Source organism: Vombatus ursinus, unplaced genomic scaffold (genome assembly GCF_900497805.2).
Source record: "Vombatus ursinus unplaced genomic scaffold, bare-nosed wombat genome assembly UNPS02005554.1, whole genome shotgun sequence".
NCBI classification, from domain to species: Eukaryota; Metazoa; Chordata; class Mammalia; order Diprotodontia; family Vombatidae; genus Vombatus; species Vombatus ursinus.
Genome location: NW_020945332.1, coordinates 1 through 19,206, shown reverse-complemented (window position 1 = coordinate 19,206; position 19,206 = coordinate 1). Strand labels below are relative to the sequence as shown.

Below are 19,206 nucleotides of genomic sequence, written 5' to 3'. Positions count from 1 at the left end.
TCTAAAGGCCCCCCCAGCTCTGACATTCTCTGTTCTAAAGGCCCTCCCAGCTCTGACATTCTCTGTTCTAAAGGCCCCGTCCCAGGCCTGACATTCTCTGTTCTAAAGGTCCCCCAGCTCTGACATTCTCTGTTCTAAAGGCCCCCCCAGCTCTGACATTCTCTGTTCTAAAGGCCCCGTCCCAGGTCTGACATTCTCTCTTTTAAGGGCCCTCTCAGAACTGGCATTCTTTGAAACTATGCAAGTGTTTACTATTATTTAATACTTTTCAAACACTCTGAGGATGACTGGACCTTTCTAGGTTCTGTAATTTGGGAACGTCCTTGTGGGGAATTTTAGTAATGATTCATGTTTCCAACAGGGGTTTGGAGTACATGATTTCTGCAGTTCTTTCCATCTCTCTGATTCAGTGATTCTCTGACTCTCAGAGCTTTGAATGGAGTAGCGTTGATGTCAGGGTGCCTCTGCCCTTATCGCTGCCCGATCCCAGGGACTCTTTTGTCCCCAGAAGATCGTGGGTGGCTGAACTACTCAGCCAGCACAGGAGCCAGTCACAGGGGGTCCATTGTGCTGGCCTAATCACTGGAAGGTTTGACTTTTATTATCAGCTGGAGGTGGTGGGATATGAGCTGTAGGGATCCCACCAGGACCCTTGTTCAGCAGAACGAATCCAGGAGGGCTCAGGGCCCTGGCCCACAAGCTGGCTGCTTCTTGAATTTCAGGCATGTTGGCGACTCCAGGTTCCTCCCAACAGCACCGTCAGCCAGCGGTCAGCCCCCTGTCCCTGAACGCAGAGTCAAGACGGCAGCAGAGCCAGCAGATGTCTCCCACGCTCTCCCCTCTGTCGCCAATCACTCAGGTACACGGGAGCCTGTCACCTTTGGGAGTGCACATTTGTTAGGCTAGACATGGAGAGAAGAGAGATGAGCTGTCTGGTTTGGGTTGTCCGAGTTTTTATTTGATCCCAGACTAGAAGTGACCCAGCTTTGGGGGCACCATTGTGGTGTAGTGGAGAGAGCCCTGGACTGGGAAGTCGAGGCCCTGAGGACTAGCTCTGATGCTTTCAAACCACATTGAACTTTCTTTGAATCTCAGTTTCTTATCTGTAGAATAGGCATAAAATACTGGTACTTGGAGGGCTTTTGTGGTGATAGTGCTGGTAAAACCAATACCAGAGGAAGAATGAAAGCTGGTTTTCATTGCATATTTATTAAGTGCCTTCAGTGTGCCCTATCCCTGTCCTGTGGGGGCATCTTGGTGTCCTAATGGCCTGGACTTAGCATCAGTGGTCCTGGGTTCTAATCCCAGCCTGTCTACATCTCCTTCTCCCTCCTCCAAGGCCTTGGTAGCTGCATCTTAAAAGCTATATAAATGTGAACTTTCTATAAAATGGGAGTAATGGACTAGATAATCTCCACAGTCCCTCCCAAGCCCCAACATTCCAGGATTCCTCATAATCCTCCTAGCTTCAGATTTTAAACGCCCCTCTTCACACAAGCACGTAACTGCTGTCTGCTCCCAGGTGCACCCTGGAGTGGCCACGGGCGTTCAGTACAGAAAGCCAAGCGTGCCCCTGTGCTGCGGCACATCTGTGTTGGCAAGGTTTTGCTCAGGGTCGTGGCAGCTGGTCCCGGCAGGCTGCCAGGTGGCATCGAGCTCGGGGGCTCGCCGACTCTGCCTCTGCTGATGGCCACCGCCTCCTCTCCAATATCTCCATGGAATAACATTAACAATTAGTGTTGACCTAGCAGCACTCCACATACGTTATGTTATTTGAGCCTCTCGAGAAACTCATGACTTAGGTCGCCTCCAATTGACAATGAGAAAACAAGTGGAGAGAAATAAATGCCTTGCTAGTGTCCAAGGTGAGACTGGAACAGACCTTCCTGCCCTGTCCGCCAGGCCCCGCCATCTCGCGTGTGCACAGAGGGCAGTCACTGATCGCTTTAATAACGCACACTGTGCAGTGCTTTGAAGTTCACAAAATGATTTCCTCATAGTAGCCCTGTCTAAGCCAATGAAATTGATAATAATTTGGATGTGTGTAGTGCTCTGTGACTGCAGTATGCTTTTCATGCCTTTTCTCACTTAATCTTCCCCCAAAGCTATGAGGCAGAATTAGTATCCTCATTTTACAGATGGGAAAACTGAGGCCCTGTCACATTTGAATTTAGAATGCATTGTGTGATTATCTTTTCTCAGGATTGAACCTCCTCAGTGATTCTTTTGGCTAAATTTATGGTATATGTCCATGCTCCAGCAAGCCTGAAGTGCCATTGAAACCAAAAAAAGGCAACTTTGCATAGTGGAGGAAATGCTGGCCTTGGAATGAGGAAGCCCCGAGTTCAAATCCTACCTCTGATATTTACTCACTTTGTGACCCTCAGTTGTCTTTCCGTAGCTCTAAACCTCTGTTTCCTTATCCATAAAATGAGAGGGTGAGACTGGATATCAGCAAAGTCCCCTTTCATCTTTCAAGTCTGTAATCCCATGAGTAGCTCCTGAGTCTGGCCCTGGAGACAAGGAGGGGAGGTGCATTAGCAGCAAAAACCTCTATGTAGACTAGTCCTGAGGAGTCCTGGATACAAACCTCGCTGTCAAGCTAACCCTTTGGCCCTAGCCAAACCAGGCCTCAGGAAAGAGCTGGCAGAGGATGGAGTCAGGACTGAGGCTTGAGTGCCCCAAGGGAGCAGTGAAACTCTGCATCACAGCCCACACCTTTATATGGGAGGGCGGGGACCCTGGATGGGCTCCCACCCACAGCAACAACCACTGCCTTTTTTTGAGAGCCCTTCCCTCACAGTGCCTGGAGAAGAGAGTCGTGCCCCAGAGGAAGAATAAGGCCCAGACTGGTTGTCCCATGGCTATGGAATGCAGGCCTTTAACACTGATACTGGCTGTGAATCAGGAAACCCAGGTCAGCTGCTTAGCAGCTGAGTGACTTTGGGCAAGTCATTTGCCCTCTTGGGGCCTCAGTTTTCTCCCTTGTAAAAAACCAACCAAACAAACAAAAAAAACATCATTAGCCTGATCAACCTCGTTAGTGTTGTGAAGATCAGAGGACAGAATGGATACAAAGGGCTCTGTCCGAGATGAGGCTCTTCAGGACCACGAACTGTGACCGCTGTTGTTGTTGTCCATGCCATTTTACAAATGACGGCATTGCCGTCTGCAGATAACGCCCTTTCCATTGGGCCTGTTGACTCACAGACAAGTGGCAGACAGAGAGTTCACATGCCTCCCAGCTTTGGAGATCATCTAGTCAGCCCAGAATCACATATGTTGTGTGTGGATTGAATTTGAAAGGTGCTCGCTTGCCCTCAGTGCCCATTGTTGTAGTTAGCAGATGCTCTCAGAGGAATGGTTTGACAACTTTTGCCGTCTCGTGTCTACCCTTCTCAGGCCGTGGCTATGGACGCTCTGTCCCTGGAGCAGCAGCTGCCATACTCCTTTTTCACTCAAGCGAGTTCCCAGCAGCCACCGCCGCCGCCGCCCCAGCAGCCTCCGCAGCAGCCGCAGCCCCAGTCACAGCCACAGCAGCCCCAGGTGCCCAGCAGCCTCTCCCAGACCACCCCCTTAATGCCGAGCTCGGGTTTACAGCGGGGGCCGCCACTCCCCCCTCTCTCGGTCACAGTACCATCTACTATCCCCCAGTCCCCTCCAGGCAACCAGGCCCAGCCATCGATGGGAATAGACATCACCTCGGTAAGTTTGTGGTGCCGCAGCCTGAAGGACGCAGACAGTGAAAGATGCTGAGATTGGGCGGAGGGCGGTGGGGGCCTTGGAGCTGGGAGGAGATGGAGCTCTGTGTGTATAGACTCAGGGAGGGTGAGGGCCTTCCTCTGCTCTCTGCAGAGCCTCTCTGGCTTCTCACCTGGCTGAGGTGCATGTATACATTAAGTCTTTTAACACTTCCTTTCGGTGTGTCAGAAGAAAGTTGATTTTGTCAGGCCAGGTTCTCCTGCTACCGTTGCACTGGGGTCCTTCTGTGACCTCACAGACATCACGTGATGACTGATGGCCACCCTTGAGAGGCTGTGCACCAGCCAGCTGGGTTCTCTGCCCCCAAGCGCATGGCCCATTGCCGGGCCCCTTGGGGCCTCGGGGAGTTTGCACTCCAAATGTAAAGGTGGAACATGGGCCACCTGGGCCTATGGACGTATGCTAGCATCTTCTTGAAGGGGCTAGCCAAAGTGGGAGGCTACGCAGGTGGGGCAAGGGATGTCAGGGGAGTCAAATAGGTGCTTATCTGAGCTAACAAATGCAGCTGGATCCCTTTGGGTACTGGGGCTAGTGTCCTCCTTCCTGTGTTGTATGCTGGCAACCGCAGAATAGAATGGATCAAGGCTCAGAGCTCATTAGAGTGTGCCGTTCGCGATCAGTTGTGGCTGCTGAGTGAGGAACGCCTTTTAAAGTTTGTCAGGTTCCTAATTTTAAGCACAGTGAGTCACTACTATGCATCTGATAACGGCAGCTTCTTCAAATGAACTCAGAGTGTTTCTTTCTGACTCACCAGCATCCAAGCAGTTGTCAGAAGTTAGCACTGGGCTGGCATCTCACTGAACAGACAGACCGGTCACCATAAGGGTCCCGGGCTGCCATCTCCGCAGAGGGAGTCGTTAACATGGCGCTTTCTTTGGAAGGAGGGGCAAGGTTCCAAGAATTGGCACCAAGAAGAGCTAAGGGCCGCCTCAGGTGCCTCGGCCTTCCTGAAAGTGTCAGGGAGAAGGAGCTTAGGAAGGAAAGGAGAGACAAAATATCAGAGCAAGCTGTCCAATCACAGTGCAGAATGAGTCCTTTTCTTTGGCTAAATGTCCTGCAAGAGAAGACAAGAAGTACTTCTCTCCACCTTGGGGTGCCCACCAAAACTTGAGGGTTTGACAGCACTTGGTGCTGTGCCCTGTCTTTTCCCCATTGTAGGACTCATTTGTTTTCTAGTGTCCTCAGTGGGAAGGGTATATAGGGTATATAGGTATAAGGCAAATGACAAATAAATGGTAGCTTCTTGGGGCTTCTTGGACAGCTCCAGAGAGATACAGGAGTGAGCTGCCCTTGTCCTTTGGTGACAGAGCCCACCATTTCCCATGATTCTCTGACAAGGGAGGCTGTTGCTTTGGCCAGCCCTGGAAGAAAAGGGCCCAAGAAAGGTAGGATCCCTCCACCAACAGAGAATATGGATTTGGATACCAAAGAGAAAAAAAAATAACAGGACAAATCTGAACCTGCTTACTGGCCCTTCCTAGCTGTGAATTTTTGCAGAATCAAATCCAAATGTTCTATACTTGCTTTCAATCTTTTCACACATAAAAAGAGCCAAACCCTGGAAATTCCGAGCCTTCGAGTTTTCATTTCAAAGTAATGGAAATGATATAGAGATAGGAATAGAGATTGGATCTGCGATTTCATCGACCTGAGGAGCCCCCCTTCCAACACAGGCCAGCACCTCTGCAACTTAGAGTCTTAATTACCTACAGCCCCTGGGTCACACAGCCTACACGTGTCCAAAGCAGAACTCGAATCCAGATCTTTCCAGGATCAGCTCTCTGCCTTTTGTGGAAATGATAACAGGAGTCACTCTGTGGCATTTTCAAGTAGCTCCCCTATAATCACTGGATGAGACTTCTCCCTAGCTGCTTCAGGGCCCCACTGTAGTACCACTGAAGGGGACTCCAGGTCCTCGGGCATTTCTGTCTCAAGCTTCTAATAGGGAGCTCTCTTCATCTGGAGCAGTCCCAGGAAGAGGCTTTGAGGAGCTCTCCTGCCCACTTAATTAATGCTGATTACTGTTTTCCATTGAGTGGGCTTGCTACCACATGGTACATTACTGTCTCCTAGGAAGACCGGTGTGGAGGTAGTTTGATTCCCTGTAGGACTTCCCATTTGCAAATAAATCATTTGTACCTAAATTCCCAGTACAGTATCTTAGAAGAGGGCTTCAGGATGGTTGGGGATCTTCTGAGAAATGCTCCTTCCCAGATACCTTGGAACCCTTATTCACAGTAACTTCCAAGAGAATGTGAGAAATCATTTTGACCCCAGGCCCTTCACCTAAGTCTAACTCGCCCTGTGCTCAAATAACCTGACCAGTTAAGCGCTGACCGTGGCCTCTGCTAGAGAAAAGGGACCTCTGTAAAAAGGATGTCAAAGGAACAGATTAAAATGAGGCTGAGTATAAAGGGCGCAATTTTCAAAGCACCCTCAGTATAGCCTGTAAGTGGGAAGGGAGGTGTAAGGCTTGGGAGTTAGTGTATATTAAACAAATTAAAATAGAGATGTGTATATCTGTTTGGACTTTCTGTGGTGCTCAGACTGGGGCTTGAGACCAGCCCTGTCTTTGAAGCAAAGAAGGTGGGGGAGGGGAGGGGAAAGCAGAATGGGATGGGGCCAGGATAGACTGGAAGTGAAAAGTACTGACAGTTTGGACCGTACCCAGCTTCTCTTGGCCAGCAGGCTATAGACACAGTAGAACCCCTTTATGATCCAGTATCGGTGATATCACTCTGAGACCTACCTTGTAGCCAGATGTGTTATAGCTGTATCAGGCTTTTTTTTTTTTTCAGCACTGTTCTGAGAGGATGTGAGAGGCCAGCCAAATCTGTGTGGCCAGAAAATAAAGTGATAATGGGGTTCTACTGGCAAAGATCACGATCTTTGAAAACCTGCACTGGCCATCGGGCCCCTCCAGTGAGCTTGAGTCCAGCCTGTGGTGTGTGAGCCCAGGGCTCCTGCTCTCTGTGACAGCTGCATCGTCCTAGCTTAGAATTGCTGATGAGCATTTCCAGCTATGCACCAATCAATATATAACCTTTCAACCTTCCATCGATCCCACGGTCTTTAATTCTGTGTTGTTCTGTAGGGTTCACTCCAGCAGTACCGCAGTAATGCTGGCTCCCCAGCCAACCAGTCTCCCACCTCTCCTGTCTCCAATCAAGGCTTCTCTCCTGGCAGCTCCCCTCAAGTAAGGGACTCTGTGCTTCCATAAGCCTTGCTTCCTGTCTCCAGTGTGTCCATTGCCAACCCATGGTCACTCACTGTCACTGTCTGTGCCTCATGCTTCACTGATGTCTCATCCTGTCTGGTCCCACTCAGAGACAGAATGTTTCACTAGCCAGAGAAGGCCACTCCTTTTCATTCACTGGGAAAAGGTGCTCTGGCTGGCTGACCAGGGTTCTCTGGCTTCTGGGAGTACTTCTCAGACCTATGCCTCATCTAAGGTCATTCACGCTAAGACAGAGCAGTAACAGTCGAATGGGGAAGTGTTTGCTTGGGATTGTGACAAGGACAATGTCAAAGCTAGTGGCTGTCATCGTATCAGAATTATAGTGTCTTCGTTCCAGAACATAGGATGTAGATCTCGAAGGGGCCTTAGCTCCTCGCATCAGGGCTGGGGAGACGAGGTTTCTGTTCTTGTGTTCTGTGATACTGCCCCTAATTCCCGGGATGTCCACAGCATTGTTGGATCTAGGGACCTTACAAATGACATTGACTTACAGATAGTGTGGGATGTGAAGCTAAAGTCAGATTTGTAACGTGATTGTGTTAGTCAAGATCATTTTAATGATTCTACCCTTTCTGCGATTGGCACACAGCTCAGCCATTGTCATTGCAGCCACCAGCCAGCTTGAACCTCCTGAGAGCCTCTGCCCTTGTGACTAACCCTTGTACAATTGAGGCCTCTGGGATTTTAGTAGAGGAGGCTTCACGGCCTGAGTCGATCCTAGAAAGGCTAAGGATGGAGATCTTCTGCTTGTCTCTGCTGCATCCTATCAGACATAGCCACAGAGAGGAGAGGCAAGGCAAGGCTGGAGATGTCAGGTCCTCTGGGTTTCCCATCATCACAGCCTGCATTTCTGTAGCGCTTTCTGGCTTAAAAAACATACTTCCCTCCCAGTGACCGAGGGAAAAGAGCTAGTGACAGAGTCACCGTCCCCATTTGGTATCTGAGGAAATGGAGACTCAGAAAAGGAAAAGAACTTTTCTGAGCCCACGAACCCAAGTGGTGGCAGAGCTGGGGTGCAGCTCAGGTCTCAGGACTCTGATGCAGGCTTCCGTCCCTGGCTGCTGATGGCTTCTGTCAGCTGTGAGCCCACAGGCCTGAAGCACTCTATGCCAGCCCAGGCCTCAGCGACTGGTACCCCACTGCCTGCCTTGTGGTCCCAGAGCTATTTCCCAGACAGAATTGGGCTCATGGGCTTGCTTCTCTAGACCCCAGGTCCTTGTCCATTTTCTCTGACCACTGTTGTCATCATCCAAATGGTTCTTGTGGCTCTAAGAATCCACTTCCCTTTGGACCAATCTCAAGACATACCTAGTTCATCTAGGGATTTTATTAACAAGAGAGTAATAATTACCAATACTAGCCCACATGTTCAAAGCCCTTTATAATGCATAAAATGCTCTTTTTATAACAAGCCTGTTGGGATCTACATCATTGGAGGGAACTTCCAAACTGATGGTATCACCAATCCATTGGAGTAGTTTTTATAAGAGCCATGTGAATTAGACAGGTTAGGGATATTATTTAGGGATATTTCATGGCATTAGAAAGCTAAGATCCAGAGAGCTAAACTCAGTAGAGAGCTAGTCAAGAGCAAACCCAGGGCTGCTGAAGAATTAAGTTACAAAAGGGTTATCACTGCAGGATGCTAGAGTACCCACAGAGCATCTGCCCAGTGCCTGACTAGTTGTCTCTAATGCTTCTCAAGCTTGCGCTCCTACTCCGCAGGCCTGCCTTTGGGTCTGCTCTGTTGGCTGCCTCGTGGCCATTGGCCATGGAGTATTCAAGGCCCCAGAATGGTAGCTCTCTTTCCCAGAATTTAACTTGTGCATCCCAGGTTTTAATTATTGGGGGGGGGGGGGGTTGTAAGCAATGCCACCTTCTGCAGCCAGTCAGGGAGCTTCCTCAGGTCATGCAGGTCCTGGTGTTCCATATCTCCCCATCTCACCTCGGACACATCCCAGAGATAGACCAGAATAGCACGTTGCCATCAACATTCCTACAGGACCAACACACCCTGCCTGCCTTTTCTTTTTGAACAACTTGTTGACCAAGAGCCTCTTAACATAGGCCGTGTCTGACTCTGTTTTCCACAGACCAGGCAAATTTAGCAAGGCCTAGACCTGGCATTGTTGTTAGCTGTTGAGACTGAAACTTTGTAACTTCAATATGTTTGGCTCTATTTCCCACAGGCCAACGAGAAAAATGAGAATCTTCTCCTTGCCACCTCAGGAGAACACAATAGAACATTCTTCTGCCATTGCTCATTGGGTAGATGGGTAGATGGGCTGTTTGGGCAGCCCAGTGTTAGTATTGTCCAAACCCAGGATGAAGTAGGTAGGGTTCGTATCCTTCTAGTGCCCTCTCACTCCTCCTTCTGTACCTATTCTTTGTCTTCTCTGAAACCAATCCAACAAAACCATTCAGAAGGTTTCAGCCCCACCCTGGGGATTCTTGGAAAGGCCATTGATTAGCCCAAAGCAATGTCTTTAATGGTAGGCTTTAAGATCCTGTTACATATGGGTGGTCCAAATAGGGGAGCTTCCAGCTCCTCTTTACCTTACACAAAGATATGAGTTCCCCCTCCATTGGGTCGTAAACTGCCTTAGGCCCCTTGTCTCCCCCAACCCCCTGCCCCCGTCCTTTGACTATCTCTCTGACACCTCCACCAGAATGTAGGAAGGGCACTTACAGAAGCCCTACCTCATACTCATACCTTGTTGGTGGTTTGCTATAGAGTCGTTTTTGAAAACTGGAAGATTACCACCCATTAGGTGCACGTGACTTAAGTGGTTTCAGTGGAAAGAGAGGTTTGGCCGAGGGCTATCCAGACAGTACCTAATACCCATCATGTTCTCCAGGGGACCATGGGATGACTTCAGAGAAGTAGCGGTCCTCCCTCTAGATTTTCTTAGGGGTATGGACTGATGACTCCTTTAGCACATCCTCATCTGATGTGGCCGCCCCTTTAGGGAAACGATATCTCCCTTTCCAAGTCTTCCAACTCTTTCAGATGAACACATTCATGGGGGATATGCCTTTAAGTAGGTTATTTTTCTCTCTCCATTTTGTTTGCTGGTTATGTTCTTTCCTGACGTCCACCTCTCACCTGGAAGGGACTTTCCCACTGAAATTCTTTGTATGGTGTTGGTCAGCCCAGTGTCTGTATAGCCTGCCACTAACTGAACCCCCTGTGCTCTTGTAGTATAGAACATGCATTCTGACCCTGTGGGCCTTTATCCTGATCTCTTGGAAAGTTATACTCAGAGAAAGAGGAGGGCAAGGGTAGTGTTCCAGTAACTGAGCCCTGGGAAATGTGGTGCATCAGTCCGTTGTCATGCCTTTAGACAAGGAGCTCAGGGCAACTCTCTCGTCTGAGCTGGAAGGGGCCTTAGACCTTAGGACATGAGAGTTTGCTGGTAGGTTAGGGCTCAGCTAGTTCAACTCACATTTTCCAGATGAGAAGACTCTGGCCCAGAGAGGAGGATTGATTTGCCCAGGGTCCCTCAGGTGGTTAGTGGCAGAACCGGGGCTAGTAGACTCTGACTCCCCAGGCCTTCACTGGAATGCTTTTTCATGCTCCAGAGATTGCAGGCCCAAGGTGGAAATGAGGATGGGACTTGTTTTGGCAGAAGGCCTTGCCAGTCACTTGACTTATGACCCTTGGACCCTGAGGCACTACCTGAGTATCTCTCTTGGGGTTGTTCCCATGCAGGAGACAGTTAACTTCTTGCCCCAGTCCACACAGCATTGCTTTGCACCTCATGATTCTGATTTACTCCAGAGAGCAAATGTGTGAAGGTCCGGAGCCTGCTTATTAGCCCTCTGCCTTTGCCTCTGCCTTCATTACTAGTGGTGACTAAACTTGGGGGCAGAGGCAGAAACCTTCCATTGAGGGGAGGCCCCAAACTCTCAGGGTCAGCCTTCCCCGGTGCTGAAGCCAGTCATTCCTGTCAGCTGGCTCTCAGTCTGCCCAATCTACTATACTCAGTCTATTTGCTCAGCCTGTATAAGTTTGCACTGGGGAGAGCCAGTCCCAGAAGCCTTTGAAAAGAAAAGTTATCTGGTCCTAGTTGCCTCTTATGTTTGTACTTTGTGATGGTAAAGGTGTTGGGGCTGACCCTGGGTTAAGTTGGGATGAACTTGTATCATAGAAGGGGGTAGGTCAAACTCTGTTGGGAGGTAGGTCCTTGTCTTTAGGGTTAAAGACAAAAACAGAAGTCAGGCTGTAACTCGGGGGTGAAGGTGGGGAAATATCTCCCAGCTCCAGCTCCTGTAGCCAACCTCCCTTGCCATCTCCTGCCCACCTGGTGTTCCTAGTGGCTTCTGCTTTCTTAACCCCTCCTTGATCTGGTCTCTTCCTCTTGTCTCCACACCTGGTTCTAGCCTATCTATTGTGTCCCAGCAGCCCTTGATCAATTTGGTTCAGTTCCCTGACAGTTAAGAGCATTGTGCTGGCTGCTGGACCAGGTACAGAGTTCACAGACCTGGCATCCACTTCCTGTCCCCCTTAGTGCCTTTGGAAAATTGAACACAAATGTATATTAGGCTCCTGATGGGTCCTGTGGACCAAATCTAGAGAGAACTTGTCATCTACCACCTAACCTCTTCAGGGCTTTGGGGGAGCTCAGCAAACACTTAAGTGTCTATCTACTGTGTGCTCCAGAGCACTGTGTTGGAAATGATGAGCTTTGCCACATCCTGGGCTTAGGGTAGATAAACATCTGTGCACTGACAATGATGCATCTGAAATTAAGGAAGGAGGCTTGTCCCTGTGGGGTCCCTCAGCACCTTCATGAGGCCCCCCAGGAGCTGAGCTGTGGGATAACAAGATCAGAGGTGGTGGCAGCCCCTGCCCAAGAGTGGCTGCCTCCTTTTGGACTACCCTGTCTTTCCGAGTTCCAAAGCTCCATGTAAATGACTTGTTTCACAGTTTCTCATCCCCTGTGATGTGCCCAGCGACCATGATTGGGGTTCACCTTCTCTGCCCCTTCCTCCTGAAGAAAACCATCCTAGAGACAGAACAAAAAGATGGTCAGAATGGCTGCTTCCTCCAAGTTGGGCCAACCACTGGGCTTTCCTGTCTGTTCATACAATCACAAAAGCTCTGAGCTGAACAGGAACTCCAGTGCTACCCATCCCTGCCTGAACAGGGCATGCTTTCTGTGGTGTCCCTAATGCCTGCTTCTCCCACCTCTGGGTGAAGCTCTGGAAAATAAAATCATCTTAATTGGGATTAAGATGGAGGGCTCTAGGCGAAGTTACACTGGGGGTAATACACGAAAGTACTTGGTGAAGCGTAAACTATTATTAGCTCTTATGATAGATCCTGGAACTGGATGAGAAAGAGGAAGAGTTTGTTGAAGTCCTAAGATGGCAGAGCTGGACGCTTCCCCGGACACCTTCCAGTCCAACCTTTTCTTCTTACAAATCAGCAGGCTAAGGCAGAGAGAGGACAAAGACTTGCTAAAGGGCCTACTCCTAGCAAGTGGTAGATCCAGGCCTTTTCCCTTTAAATCCAGTTCCCTTTCCTGGGGCAGCAGCCGCTTGGGCTGCACAGACCCGTGCACATCTGAGTCTAGCTGGAGAAGCTGTCATCCTAAAGTCCCCCAGTGACCTCTCTCAGAAGGGCCTTCACGTAGGCCTTTCCAGGAGCACCCCATCCTAGCACTGCCTGGCTTAGAGATTCAACTGGAATTCCATTCAACTGCTCAGGGTATGGGGAACCACTACCATTCACCCCCTGCCCACCCAGAGAGCACCTGGCTCCCGCCTCCCTGGCTCAGCCTTGGCCTGCTTTGATTATCAGGATGAGAGTTGTTTTTCCCCAAACCACAGGTCTCCAAGCATGGTGTGGGTGTCCTTCAGCAGGCTCGGCTTGTTGGGAGACAGATTTCCTTTGTCTTGTTTTAATAGCTCAGTAAAGACAGGTGCTGTGCTGGTTGTCCATCAACTCCCTCTTACGAAGAGCTGTTGGAAGATTTGTAAAAGAGGCATTCATGGAGGGTTCTGGTGTGTGTGTGTGTGTGTGTGTTTACGTGCCCTTTGGAGGGGAGGATTCTGGAAGGAAGCTGGCTGTGTGTTTTCCTAGTCCTTGCTCAGTGAAAAGGCTCCGTGGTCTCCAGCTACGTGCTTGTATCCTGTGCCTCAGGTCTTTGCAGCGTGGCCACACGGTGTCATTCTGTTCCTGTTCACTCTCACTAGGCAGGTGATGGTTGCTAAGGTTTATTGATATCCTGATCGTTGAAGGAAAAATTCTCTTCTCTATGCCTTGGTTGGATTTAATTAAACAACGGAATTTGTCAGAGTCCACCAAGGAAGGAAAGGAACAGGGAGACAGATTCCAGCTCCGGATGAAGGAGAGCTTTGTACCCATCAAAGCGTTCTCATCCTGGAAGAGACTGACTGCCTTGGGAAGTAGTGAGCTCGCCATGGCTCGAGTCCCTCGACCTTGTCAGGGGTGTCATGGAGGGAGCTCCTCCAGCCTCAGGTGGGACGCTTTTTTGAGCTCTCATCCAGGATGTCAGAAGCCACGATGGCATCTCCCCCATGGCTCCTAGGCCCACTCTCTCCAGAACTCCCAGCTTAATGCAGAGGACGGGAGGAGGAGGAGCCACTTTGGCTCCTCAGTTTGTAGGGTTGTCCTTGGAGTGAGAGGGATAGGCTGGTAACCAGTGGCATAGTTTGAATAACGAGTTCCCTGCAAAGTCAGAAATTATAGAAATGGCAAAGTTGCTCCTGAGTGGCTGAGCTTAGCCTTCGCTTCATTGTTCATCTGTTTCTGTCCTTGATGTGTCCTATACATTTTGGAGAGTTGAAGATGGGTATAGGAGCCTGTAGGCTTTCCTTCCTGGAAATCCCAGGCAGTCAGGCTGTTGTGGCAGGAGCGTGTGTTGGGCACCCTGGAGGGCTGGGCTCACTTTCTGGGCCAGTGTCACAGCCATTAGCTGGCAGCCTCCACGGAAGCAGCCTGGCCTGAAGGCTCTTTATGGCCTTGCCTGGGGTGGCCGTGAGGTTAGGGCCCTTACCTCCAGGTGTGACTGGGTCTTGTTTTCAGTGCCTACCTCTACAGACATGATGGGCAGTCTTGCTCTTTGCCCCAGGGGGAGAATATTGCTGGGAGGATGTGGCTCTGTTCGTGTTGGCCGTTGTTGCACTCTGCTAGTTGTGTTTTAACTCGTACGCGGTAGAATATAAGCTCCTTGAGGGACCGTTTTGTTTTGTCTTTTGTCGTGGGCCTAGTCAGGCCAGCAGTCAGCGTCTCCAAAGTCTGAGCCTTGTTGATTAGGTTGACTGAGCCAGCCATGGAGCAGAGCTGCTCTAAGCGGCTTCAGCAGCCTGCCACCTGTTCAGTGGCCCGCCAGGTGTGGGGGATCTCACGACAGCAGGACTCTCTTTTATCTGCAGCACTCTTCCGTCCTGGGCAGCGTCTTTGGGGACTCCTTTTATGATCAGCAGATGACAGCGAGGCAGGCTAATGCCCTGTCCCATCAGGTGAGCCCTGTAAGCTTCCTGCTTAGAATGGCATGTCCACTTCTCCTGGCTACAATAGCGAGCCACTTTCTGCTTCCCTCTGTGGCTGGGGCCACTGTCCCTGGACCGCAGCGTCCGATCCCAGCCTCCAGGTCCTTTTTTTCCCCAATCAGTGAACTCTGGCATTTCACTTAGGAAAGTCATCATCTGAGATGGAAGTTTTTACAGCCAGAAAAAGAACCTTTAAAATCACCTAGTGTAACAGGGAGGCCCATAGAGGTTTAGTGCCTTGTTCAGGGTCACAAACCACAAATGGAGTAGCAGGATCAGAATTAGAACCCAGCTCTCCTGAATCCCAGGCCAAGACTCTTTCTAACATATCATACTAGGTAATATGGAAGCCTTTCTCAGCAGGCTTCTCGTAGGAAAGAGTATGAGGCTAGGAGAAAGGGGAGGTGGAGGTAGAGAACCTGGGCTTCTCTGCTTTGGGCCTCAGTATTCTCCTCAATAAAACGCGGGCCTTGGGCTTCTGAGGTTCCTGTGCTCCTACGGTCCTTTGACCTCCTTGGGGCTCAGTTCAGATCATTCTTGTGGCCCGTGAGGTTCCTCCACTTCAGTGATTATCAAAGTTGACCTGCTGGATGTGGCAAAGAGACTCCTTACTCTTTGACTCAGAATCCAGGGCCTGGGTTCAAGTGCTGACTCTGTCACGTTCTAGCTTTGTGACCCTAGATGAGTCATTTAACCCAGGGTGAGTGAGTTCTAGTTCCTTATCTGCAGAGTGGATGTGGATTCCTGCTCACTTCAGGGATGAACTGTGAAGTGTCAAGTGAGGCAGTGTCTGAGAAGTGCTTCATAAATGAGAAGTAAGCTGTTGGTCTGAATCCCAACCCAGAGGCCTCCAGGGCAACAGGCACCGTTTGGGTAGTTTTTGTTTCCTTCCCTCAGGCAGATAGCACCCCATTTCTGCACCTTGTCCTCCAAGGTGAATGAGAGAACGAAAGAAGGGAGGAAGGTCTGAACCGCAGATCAGAGGGAGGCTGTGTCCGAGCCCCGCTCACAGCAGGGCACCCCTGCTGTAGATATGTGTGCCTTTGTGCTAGCTTGAGGCAAGAGATGGCAGAGAGTAAGGCTTTGCCAAGTGCCCTAAAGCAGTATCTTTTCTCCCCTTTCCTCTGGAAAAAGCTGAGCAGACTCTCTTCTAAGGTTATTTGCAGTTCTTTAAAGATACCAGCAGGAGCCATCATCATCATTCATTCATTCATTCATTCAACAAGCATTTAACCCACTTGAATTGGATGGAAAAAGACAGGGGTAAAGAGTCCAGAAACCAGTTGGGGCATGTTCTTGCTTGTCCTCTGGGGATGAGTTGTGTGCACAGTCTGAGCTGGACAAGGCAGCAGGATTCTCTGGCCTGATGTGGTTGGGGTAATGCTTGGTTTGTGCTTTGATCTTCAGCTGGAACAGTTTAATATGATTGAAAACGCTATCAGCTCTAACAGCCTCTACAGCCCCTGCTCCACACTTAACTACTCCCAGGCTGCCATGATGGGACTGACAGGGAGTCACAGCAGCCTTCAGGACTCACAGCAGCTAAACTACTCAAGCCACGGAAACATCCCCAACATCATCCTTACAGGTAAGCTCCTCCCTCTCCCCTGAGGATCTGAGACCAGACTTCCACAGCTCTCCTTTCTCCTTCTATGTGGTTGCTAGCCATTGTCAGCACCATCACCTCCCCAACCCATCAGCACCATCACCTCTTCAACCCATCAGCACCCTCACCTCCCCACCCATCAGCACCATCACCTCCCCAGCCCATCAGCACCCTCACCTCCTCAACCCATCAACACCCTCACCTCCCCACCCTCAACACCATCACCTGCTCCACCCATGAATACCATCACCTCACCACTCATGAGCACCATCATCTGTTACTACCATCCATCACTGTCATCATCACTATTGTCTCTTAAGCACTCAACTACAATTGTAACACTCTGCTGGTTATATTTTTGGTAAAGAACAAATTCATACCCAGTAGAATATAGCTCCTTGAGGGACTGTTTGGTTTTTGTCTATTTATCTCTAATGCCTATCATAATACCTTGTACCTAGTCAGCATTTAATGAATGGTTGTCGAATTCTGCTGAAATGAATATCTTCCCTTAAGACAAGGAACGTGCAAATACATCTACAGAAATACAGATACACTTTCGTATGTTACCACATGCACATTTTCTGATGCTATGTAATTATATGTATATGTGTTTTGGGTGTGTATATATATTATATTTATGTATGTATATCATCTATCCATCTATTGGCATAGGAATGAGTTGTGCTGGGGGTTAGGGCTTGGAATTGGCTCTCTATCAATATGTGAAATTTCTTGGGGAAAGTGGTATATATGCTCTACTTTAAAGACTGGGTGACTTGGGCCTGCATTCCTGGAGTGGAGGAGTAATGGCCTGGGTTGGCCCTTCTTATGAAGCAGCAGGCTTCCCTGCTCAAAGAGACCAGATTCCCTGGATTTTCGGTTTGAAGGAAAGCCTGGGAACTGGCATCTGGTAAGTGTTTTACAGATGAAGAAACTGAGACCCACCCAGACTTGCCCACAGTCTTGCACACAGCTGAGTCAGACTCTCCACCAGGTCTTCAGATTCCCAGACCAGGGCTTGTTACATAGCATCCTGTGGTCTCCTTGAGGAAGAGACGCCTCACACCAGAACATGTGTTGTACCAGAACAAGAATACTGGTTAACCAGTTACTGAGTTGCCATTTAGAGAGCCAGTGGGCCAAGTGCGGGCAGACAGTGTTCATGGTGTAAATGTGACCCCCAAAGAATGCAGTCTCTGACAGCACACCCCCATCCCCCTTGTGCATAGGGCTTTGGTTTTATACAGGGAAGAGTGTAGCCTCACTTGGTGCATTTGAATTTACCATGTTGACATATGTGTTTATCTTAAGGGAAGTTGTATAGGCCTTCAGGACCTCAAGAACGACTTGGGATGGTGTAAAGCCTCTGTCCTGGTCAGGCCCCTGTTCCCTAACAGTAATCGTGGCAGAGTCGTCTCCGCTCTGCTCTCTTTCCCTTGTTCTGTGTTCTAAAGGCCATCCAAGCTCTGACATTCCTGATATCCCTCTCCTCACACTCATCTGTCCTAATTGGCTTACAGAAGCAATTCCAAGCAAGAGTTTGGATTCTTGCTTTAAGTATCTTCCCCCAAGGCTTGATATATATGTTTCTTTATGTCCCCCCTCATACTGATGACAATGATACCTTCTCTTAGGCCCCAGAATAGCACGATGTGAAAAGCCCAAGTATTACCCAGTTAGAATCAGCTTTTCTCTTTTCAGGTGTAGCCTGAGACATTCAACAGGCTGAACTCTGCTCTTTGAGTCACAATGTGTTTTTCTCTGGATGGGGATGTTATGTTTGGAGTGGAGAAGCTAATCCTTTTTTTTTGTGTCTTCTCTCCCATTCCAGTGACAGGGGAGTCCCCTCCCAGTTTATCAAAAGAACTGACCAGCACTTTGGCAGGAGTTGGTGATGTCAGTTTCGATTCCGATTCCCAGTTCCCCCTGGACGAACTCAAGATTGACCCTTTAACCCTAGATGGGCTTCACATGCTCAATGATCCTGACATGGTCCTCACTGACCCTGCCACAGAGGACACTTTCCGAATGGACCGGCTGTAGGGTGTGGACAACCTTGAGCCTAGGAATGTGTCACCTTCCTGGTGCCCAGCCGAACTGAATACAGCCCACGGGTCAGTGGAGTCAGATTCCATGGTTCCTGAGAGCAGCCGCTCTGCCCCATTCAATTGAGTAAAGCTTGTCGTTCTAAGCTTGCAGTGCTGCCACCCTCTCATCTGCTCACCCCCCAGCCTCACCCCTTGGTGCCATCTTGGACCCTTTGGTTCAGTCTACTCGTTGCCATTTGAATGAGTTTGGATCCCGCATCCGCCTTCCCGCCCAAGTCCCAGTGTGAGGTTGTGAATTTGTTCTTGCAGTAGGAGGGGGGTGTATGTGGTCACTAACGTGAAGCAGCGTGGCCACTGCCTGAGCAGTCTCTCTCTGTAAGATACCAAAACCATTGGCTGGTGTCCATGTGCTCCTCAAGTTGCCATTTCTGCAGTCATCCCCTCCCTCCCTCCCTCCTTCCCCTCCTGCTTCCAGGCTCTAAGTCTCCAAGCTGATAACTCTGGGGCCCCTCCTCAGACCCAGAGGTGGAGAAAGCAGAGCTCTGGGGGTTCTGACTCCCCAACTGCTTGGTTACAGCCGCTTCCTACTATAATGGCGCTTCTCCCGTGTGGATATGCCTTGTGCATTTTCTGATTTGTTTCCTCACTGGTTCAGCCCTCACTGCCTTTTCTCAAGCCCTTGGCAAAACTGTGTTCTCTGGGACCCAGGAAGCAGCAGCTAGAGCAGGCATCATCCCATGGGCGCTACCCTCCCCCCAAAAGAGAGAAAGAGAGAGAGGGTGGAAAAAAGCAGACATAAACACTATTTTGAGAGATTTCTTTTTATGTTTCTGAGCACACAAAAAGTACTATAATTCATTACCTGGTGAAAATGAAGGAGAGAACAGAAGATTTCAAGCAGCTAGAATGACTTCTGTGGCCAAGTTGGACAGACTCACTTGCTTTCCTTGTCCTCGTTACTCTTCCCCCCACTCCCTCTCCCCATCTCCATCCCTGTTCCCATCCCCATCTCCATCCCTGTCCCCATC

General features: G+C 49.6%; 1 protein-coding gene across 1 annotated transcript; it reads left to right on the top strand.

Moving 5' to 3' along the window:
* The first annotated feature begins 724 nt into the window (after nt 1-724).
* On the top strand, nt 725-18,328 carry LOC114032642 (CREB-regulated transcription coactivator 1-like). Its single transcript, XM_027848003.1, has 6 exons — nt 725-859; nt 3,403-3,705; nt 6,857-6,958; nt 14,405-14,491; nt 15,929-16,109; nt 17,962-18,328. The coding sequence occupies exons 1-6, from the start codon at nt 725-727 to the stop codon at nt 18,171-18,173; spliced, it is 1,020 nt and encodes a 339-aa protein (XP_027703804.1). The 3' UTR covers nt 18,174-18,328.
* Nucleotides 18,329-19,206: the final 878 nt, after the last annotated feature.

What these genes read in the sequence shown, in the direction of transcription:
- LOC114032642 (XM_027848003.1), top strand. Translation starts at nt 725, where the DNA reads ATGTTGGCGACTCCAGGTTCCTCCCAACAGCACCGTCAGCCAGCGGTC. An exon ending in CTCTGTCGCCAATCACTCAG is followed by an intron (nt 860 to 3,402) that starts GTACACGGGAGC and finishes TACCCTTCTCAG; the next exon opens with GCCGTGGCTATGGACGCTCT. An exon ending in TGGGAATAGACATCACCTCG is followed by an intron (nt 3,706 to 6,856) that starts GTAAGTTTGTGG and finishes GTTGTTCTGTAG; the next exon opens with GGTTCACTCCAGCAGTACCG.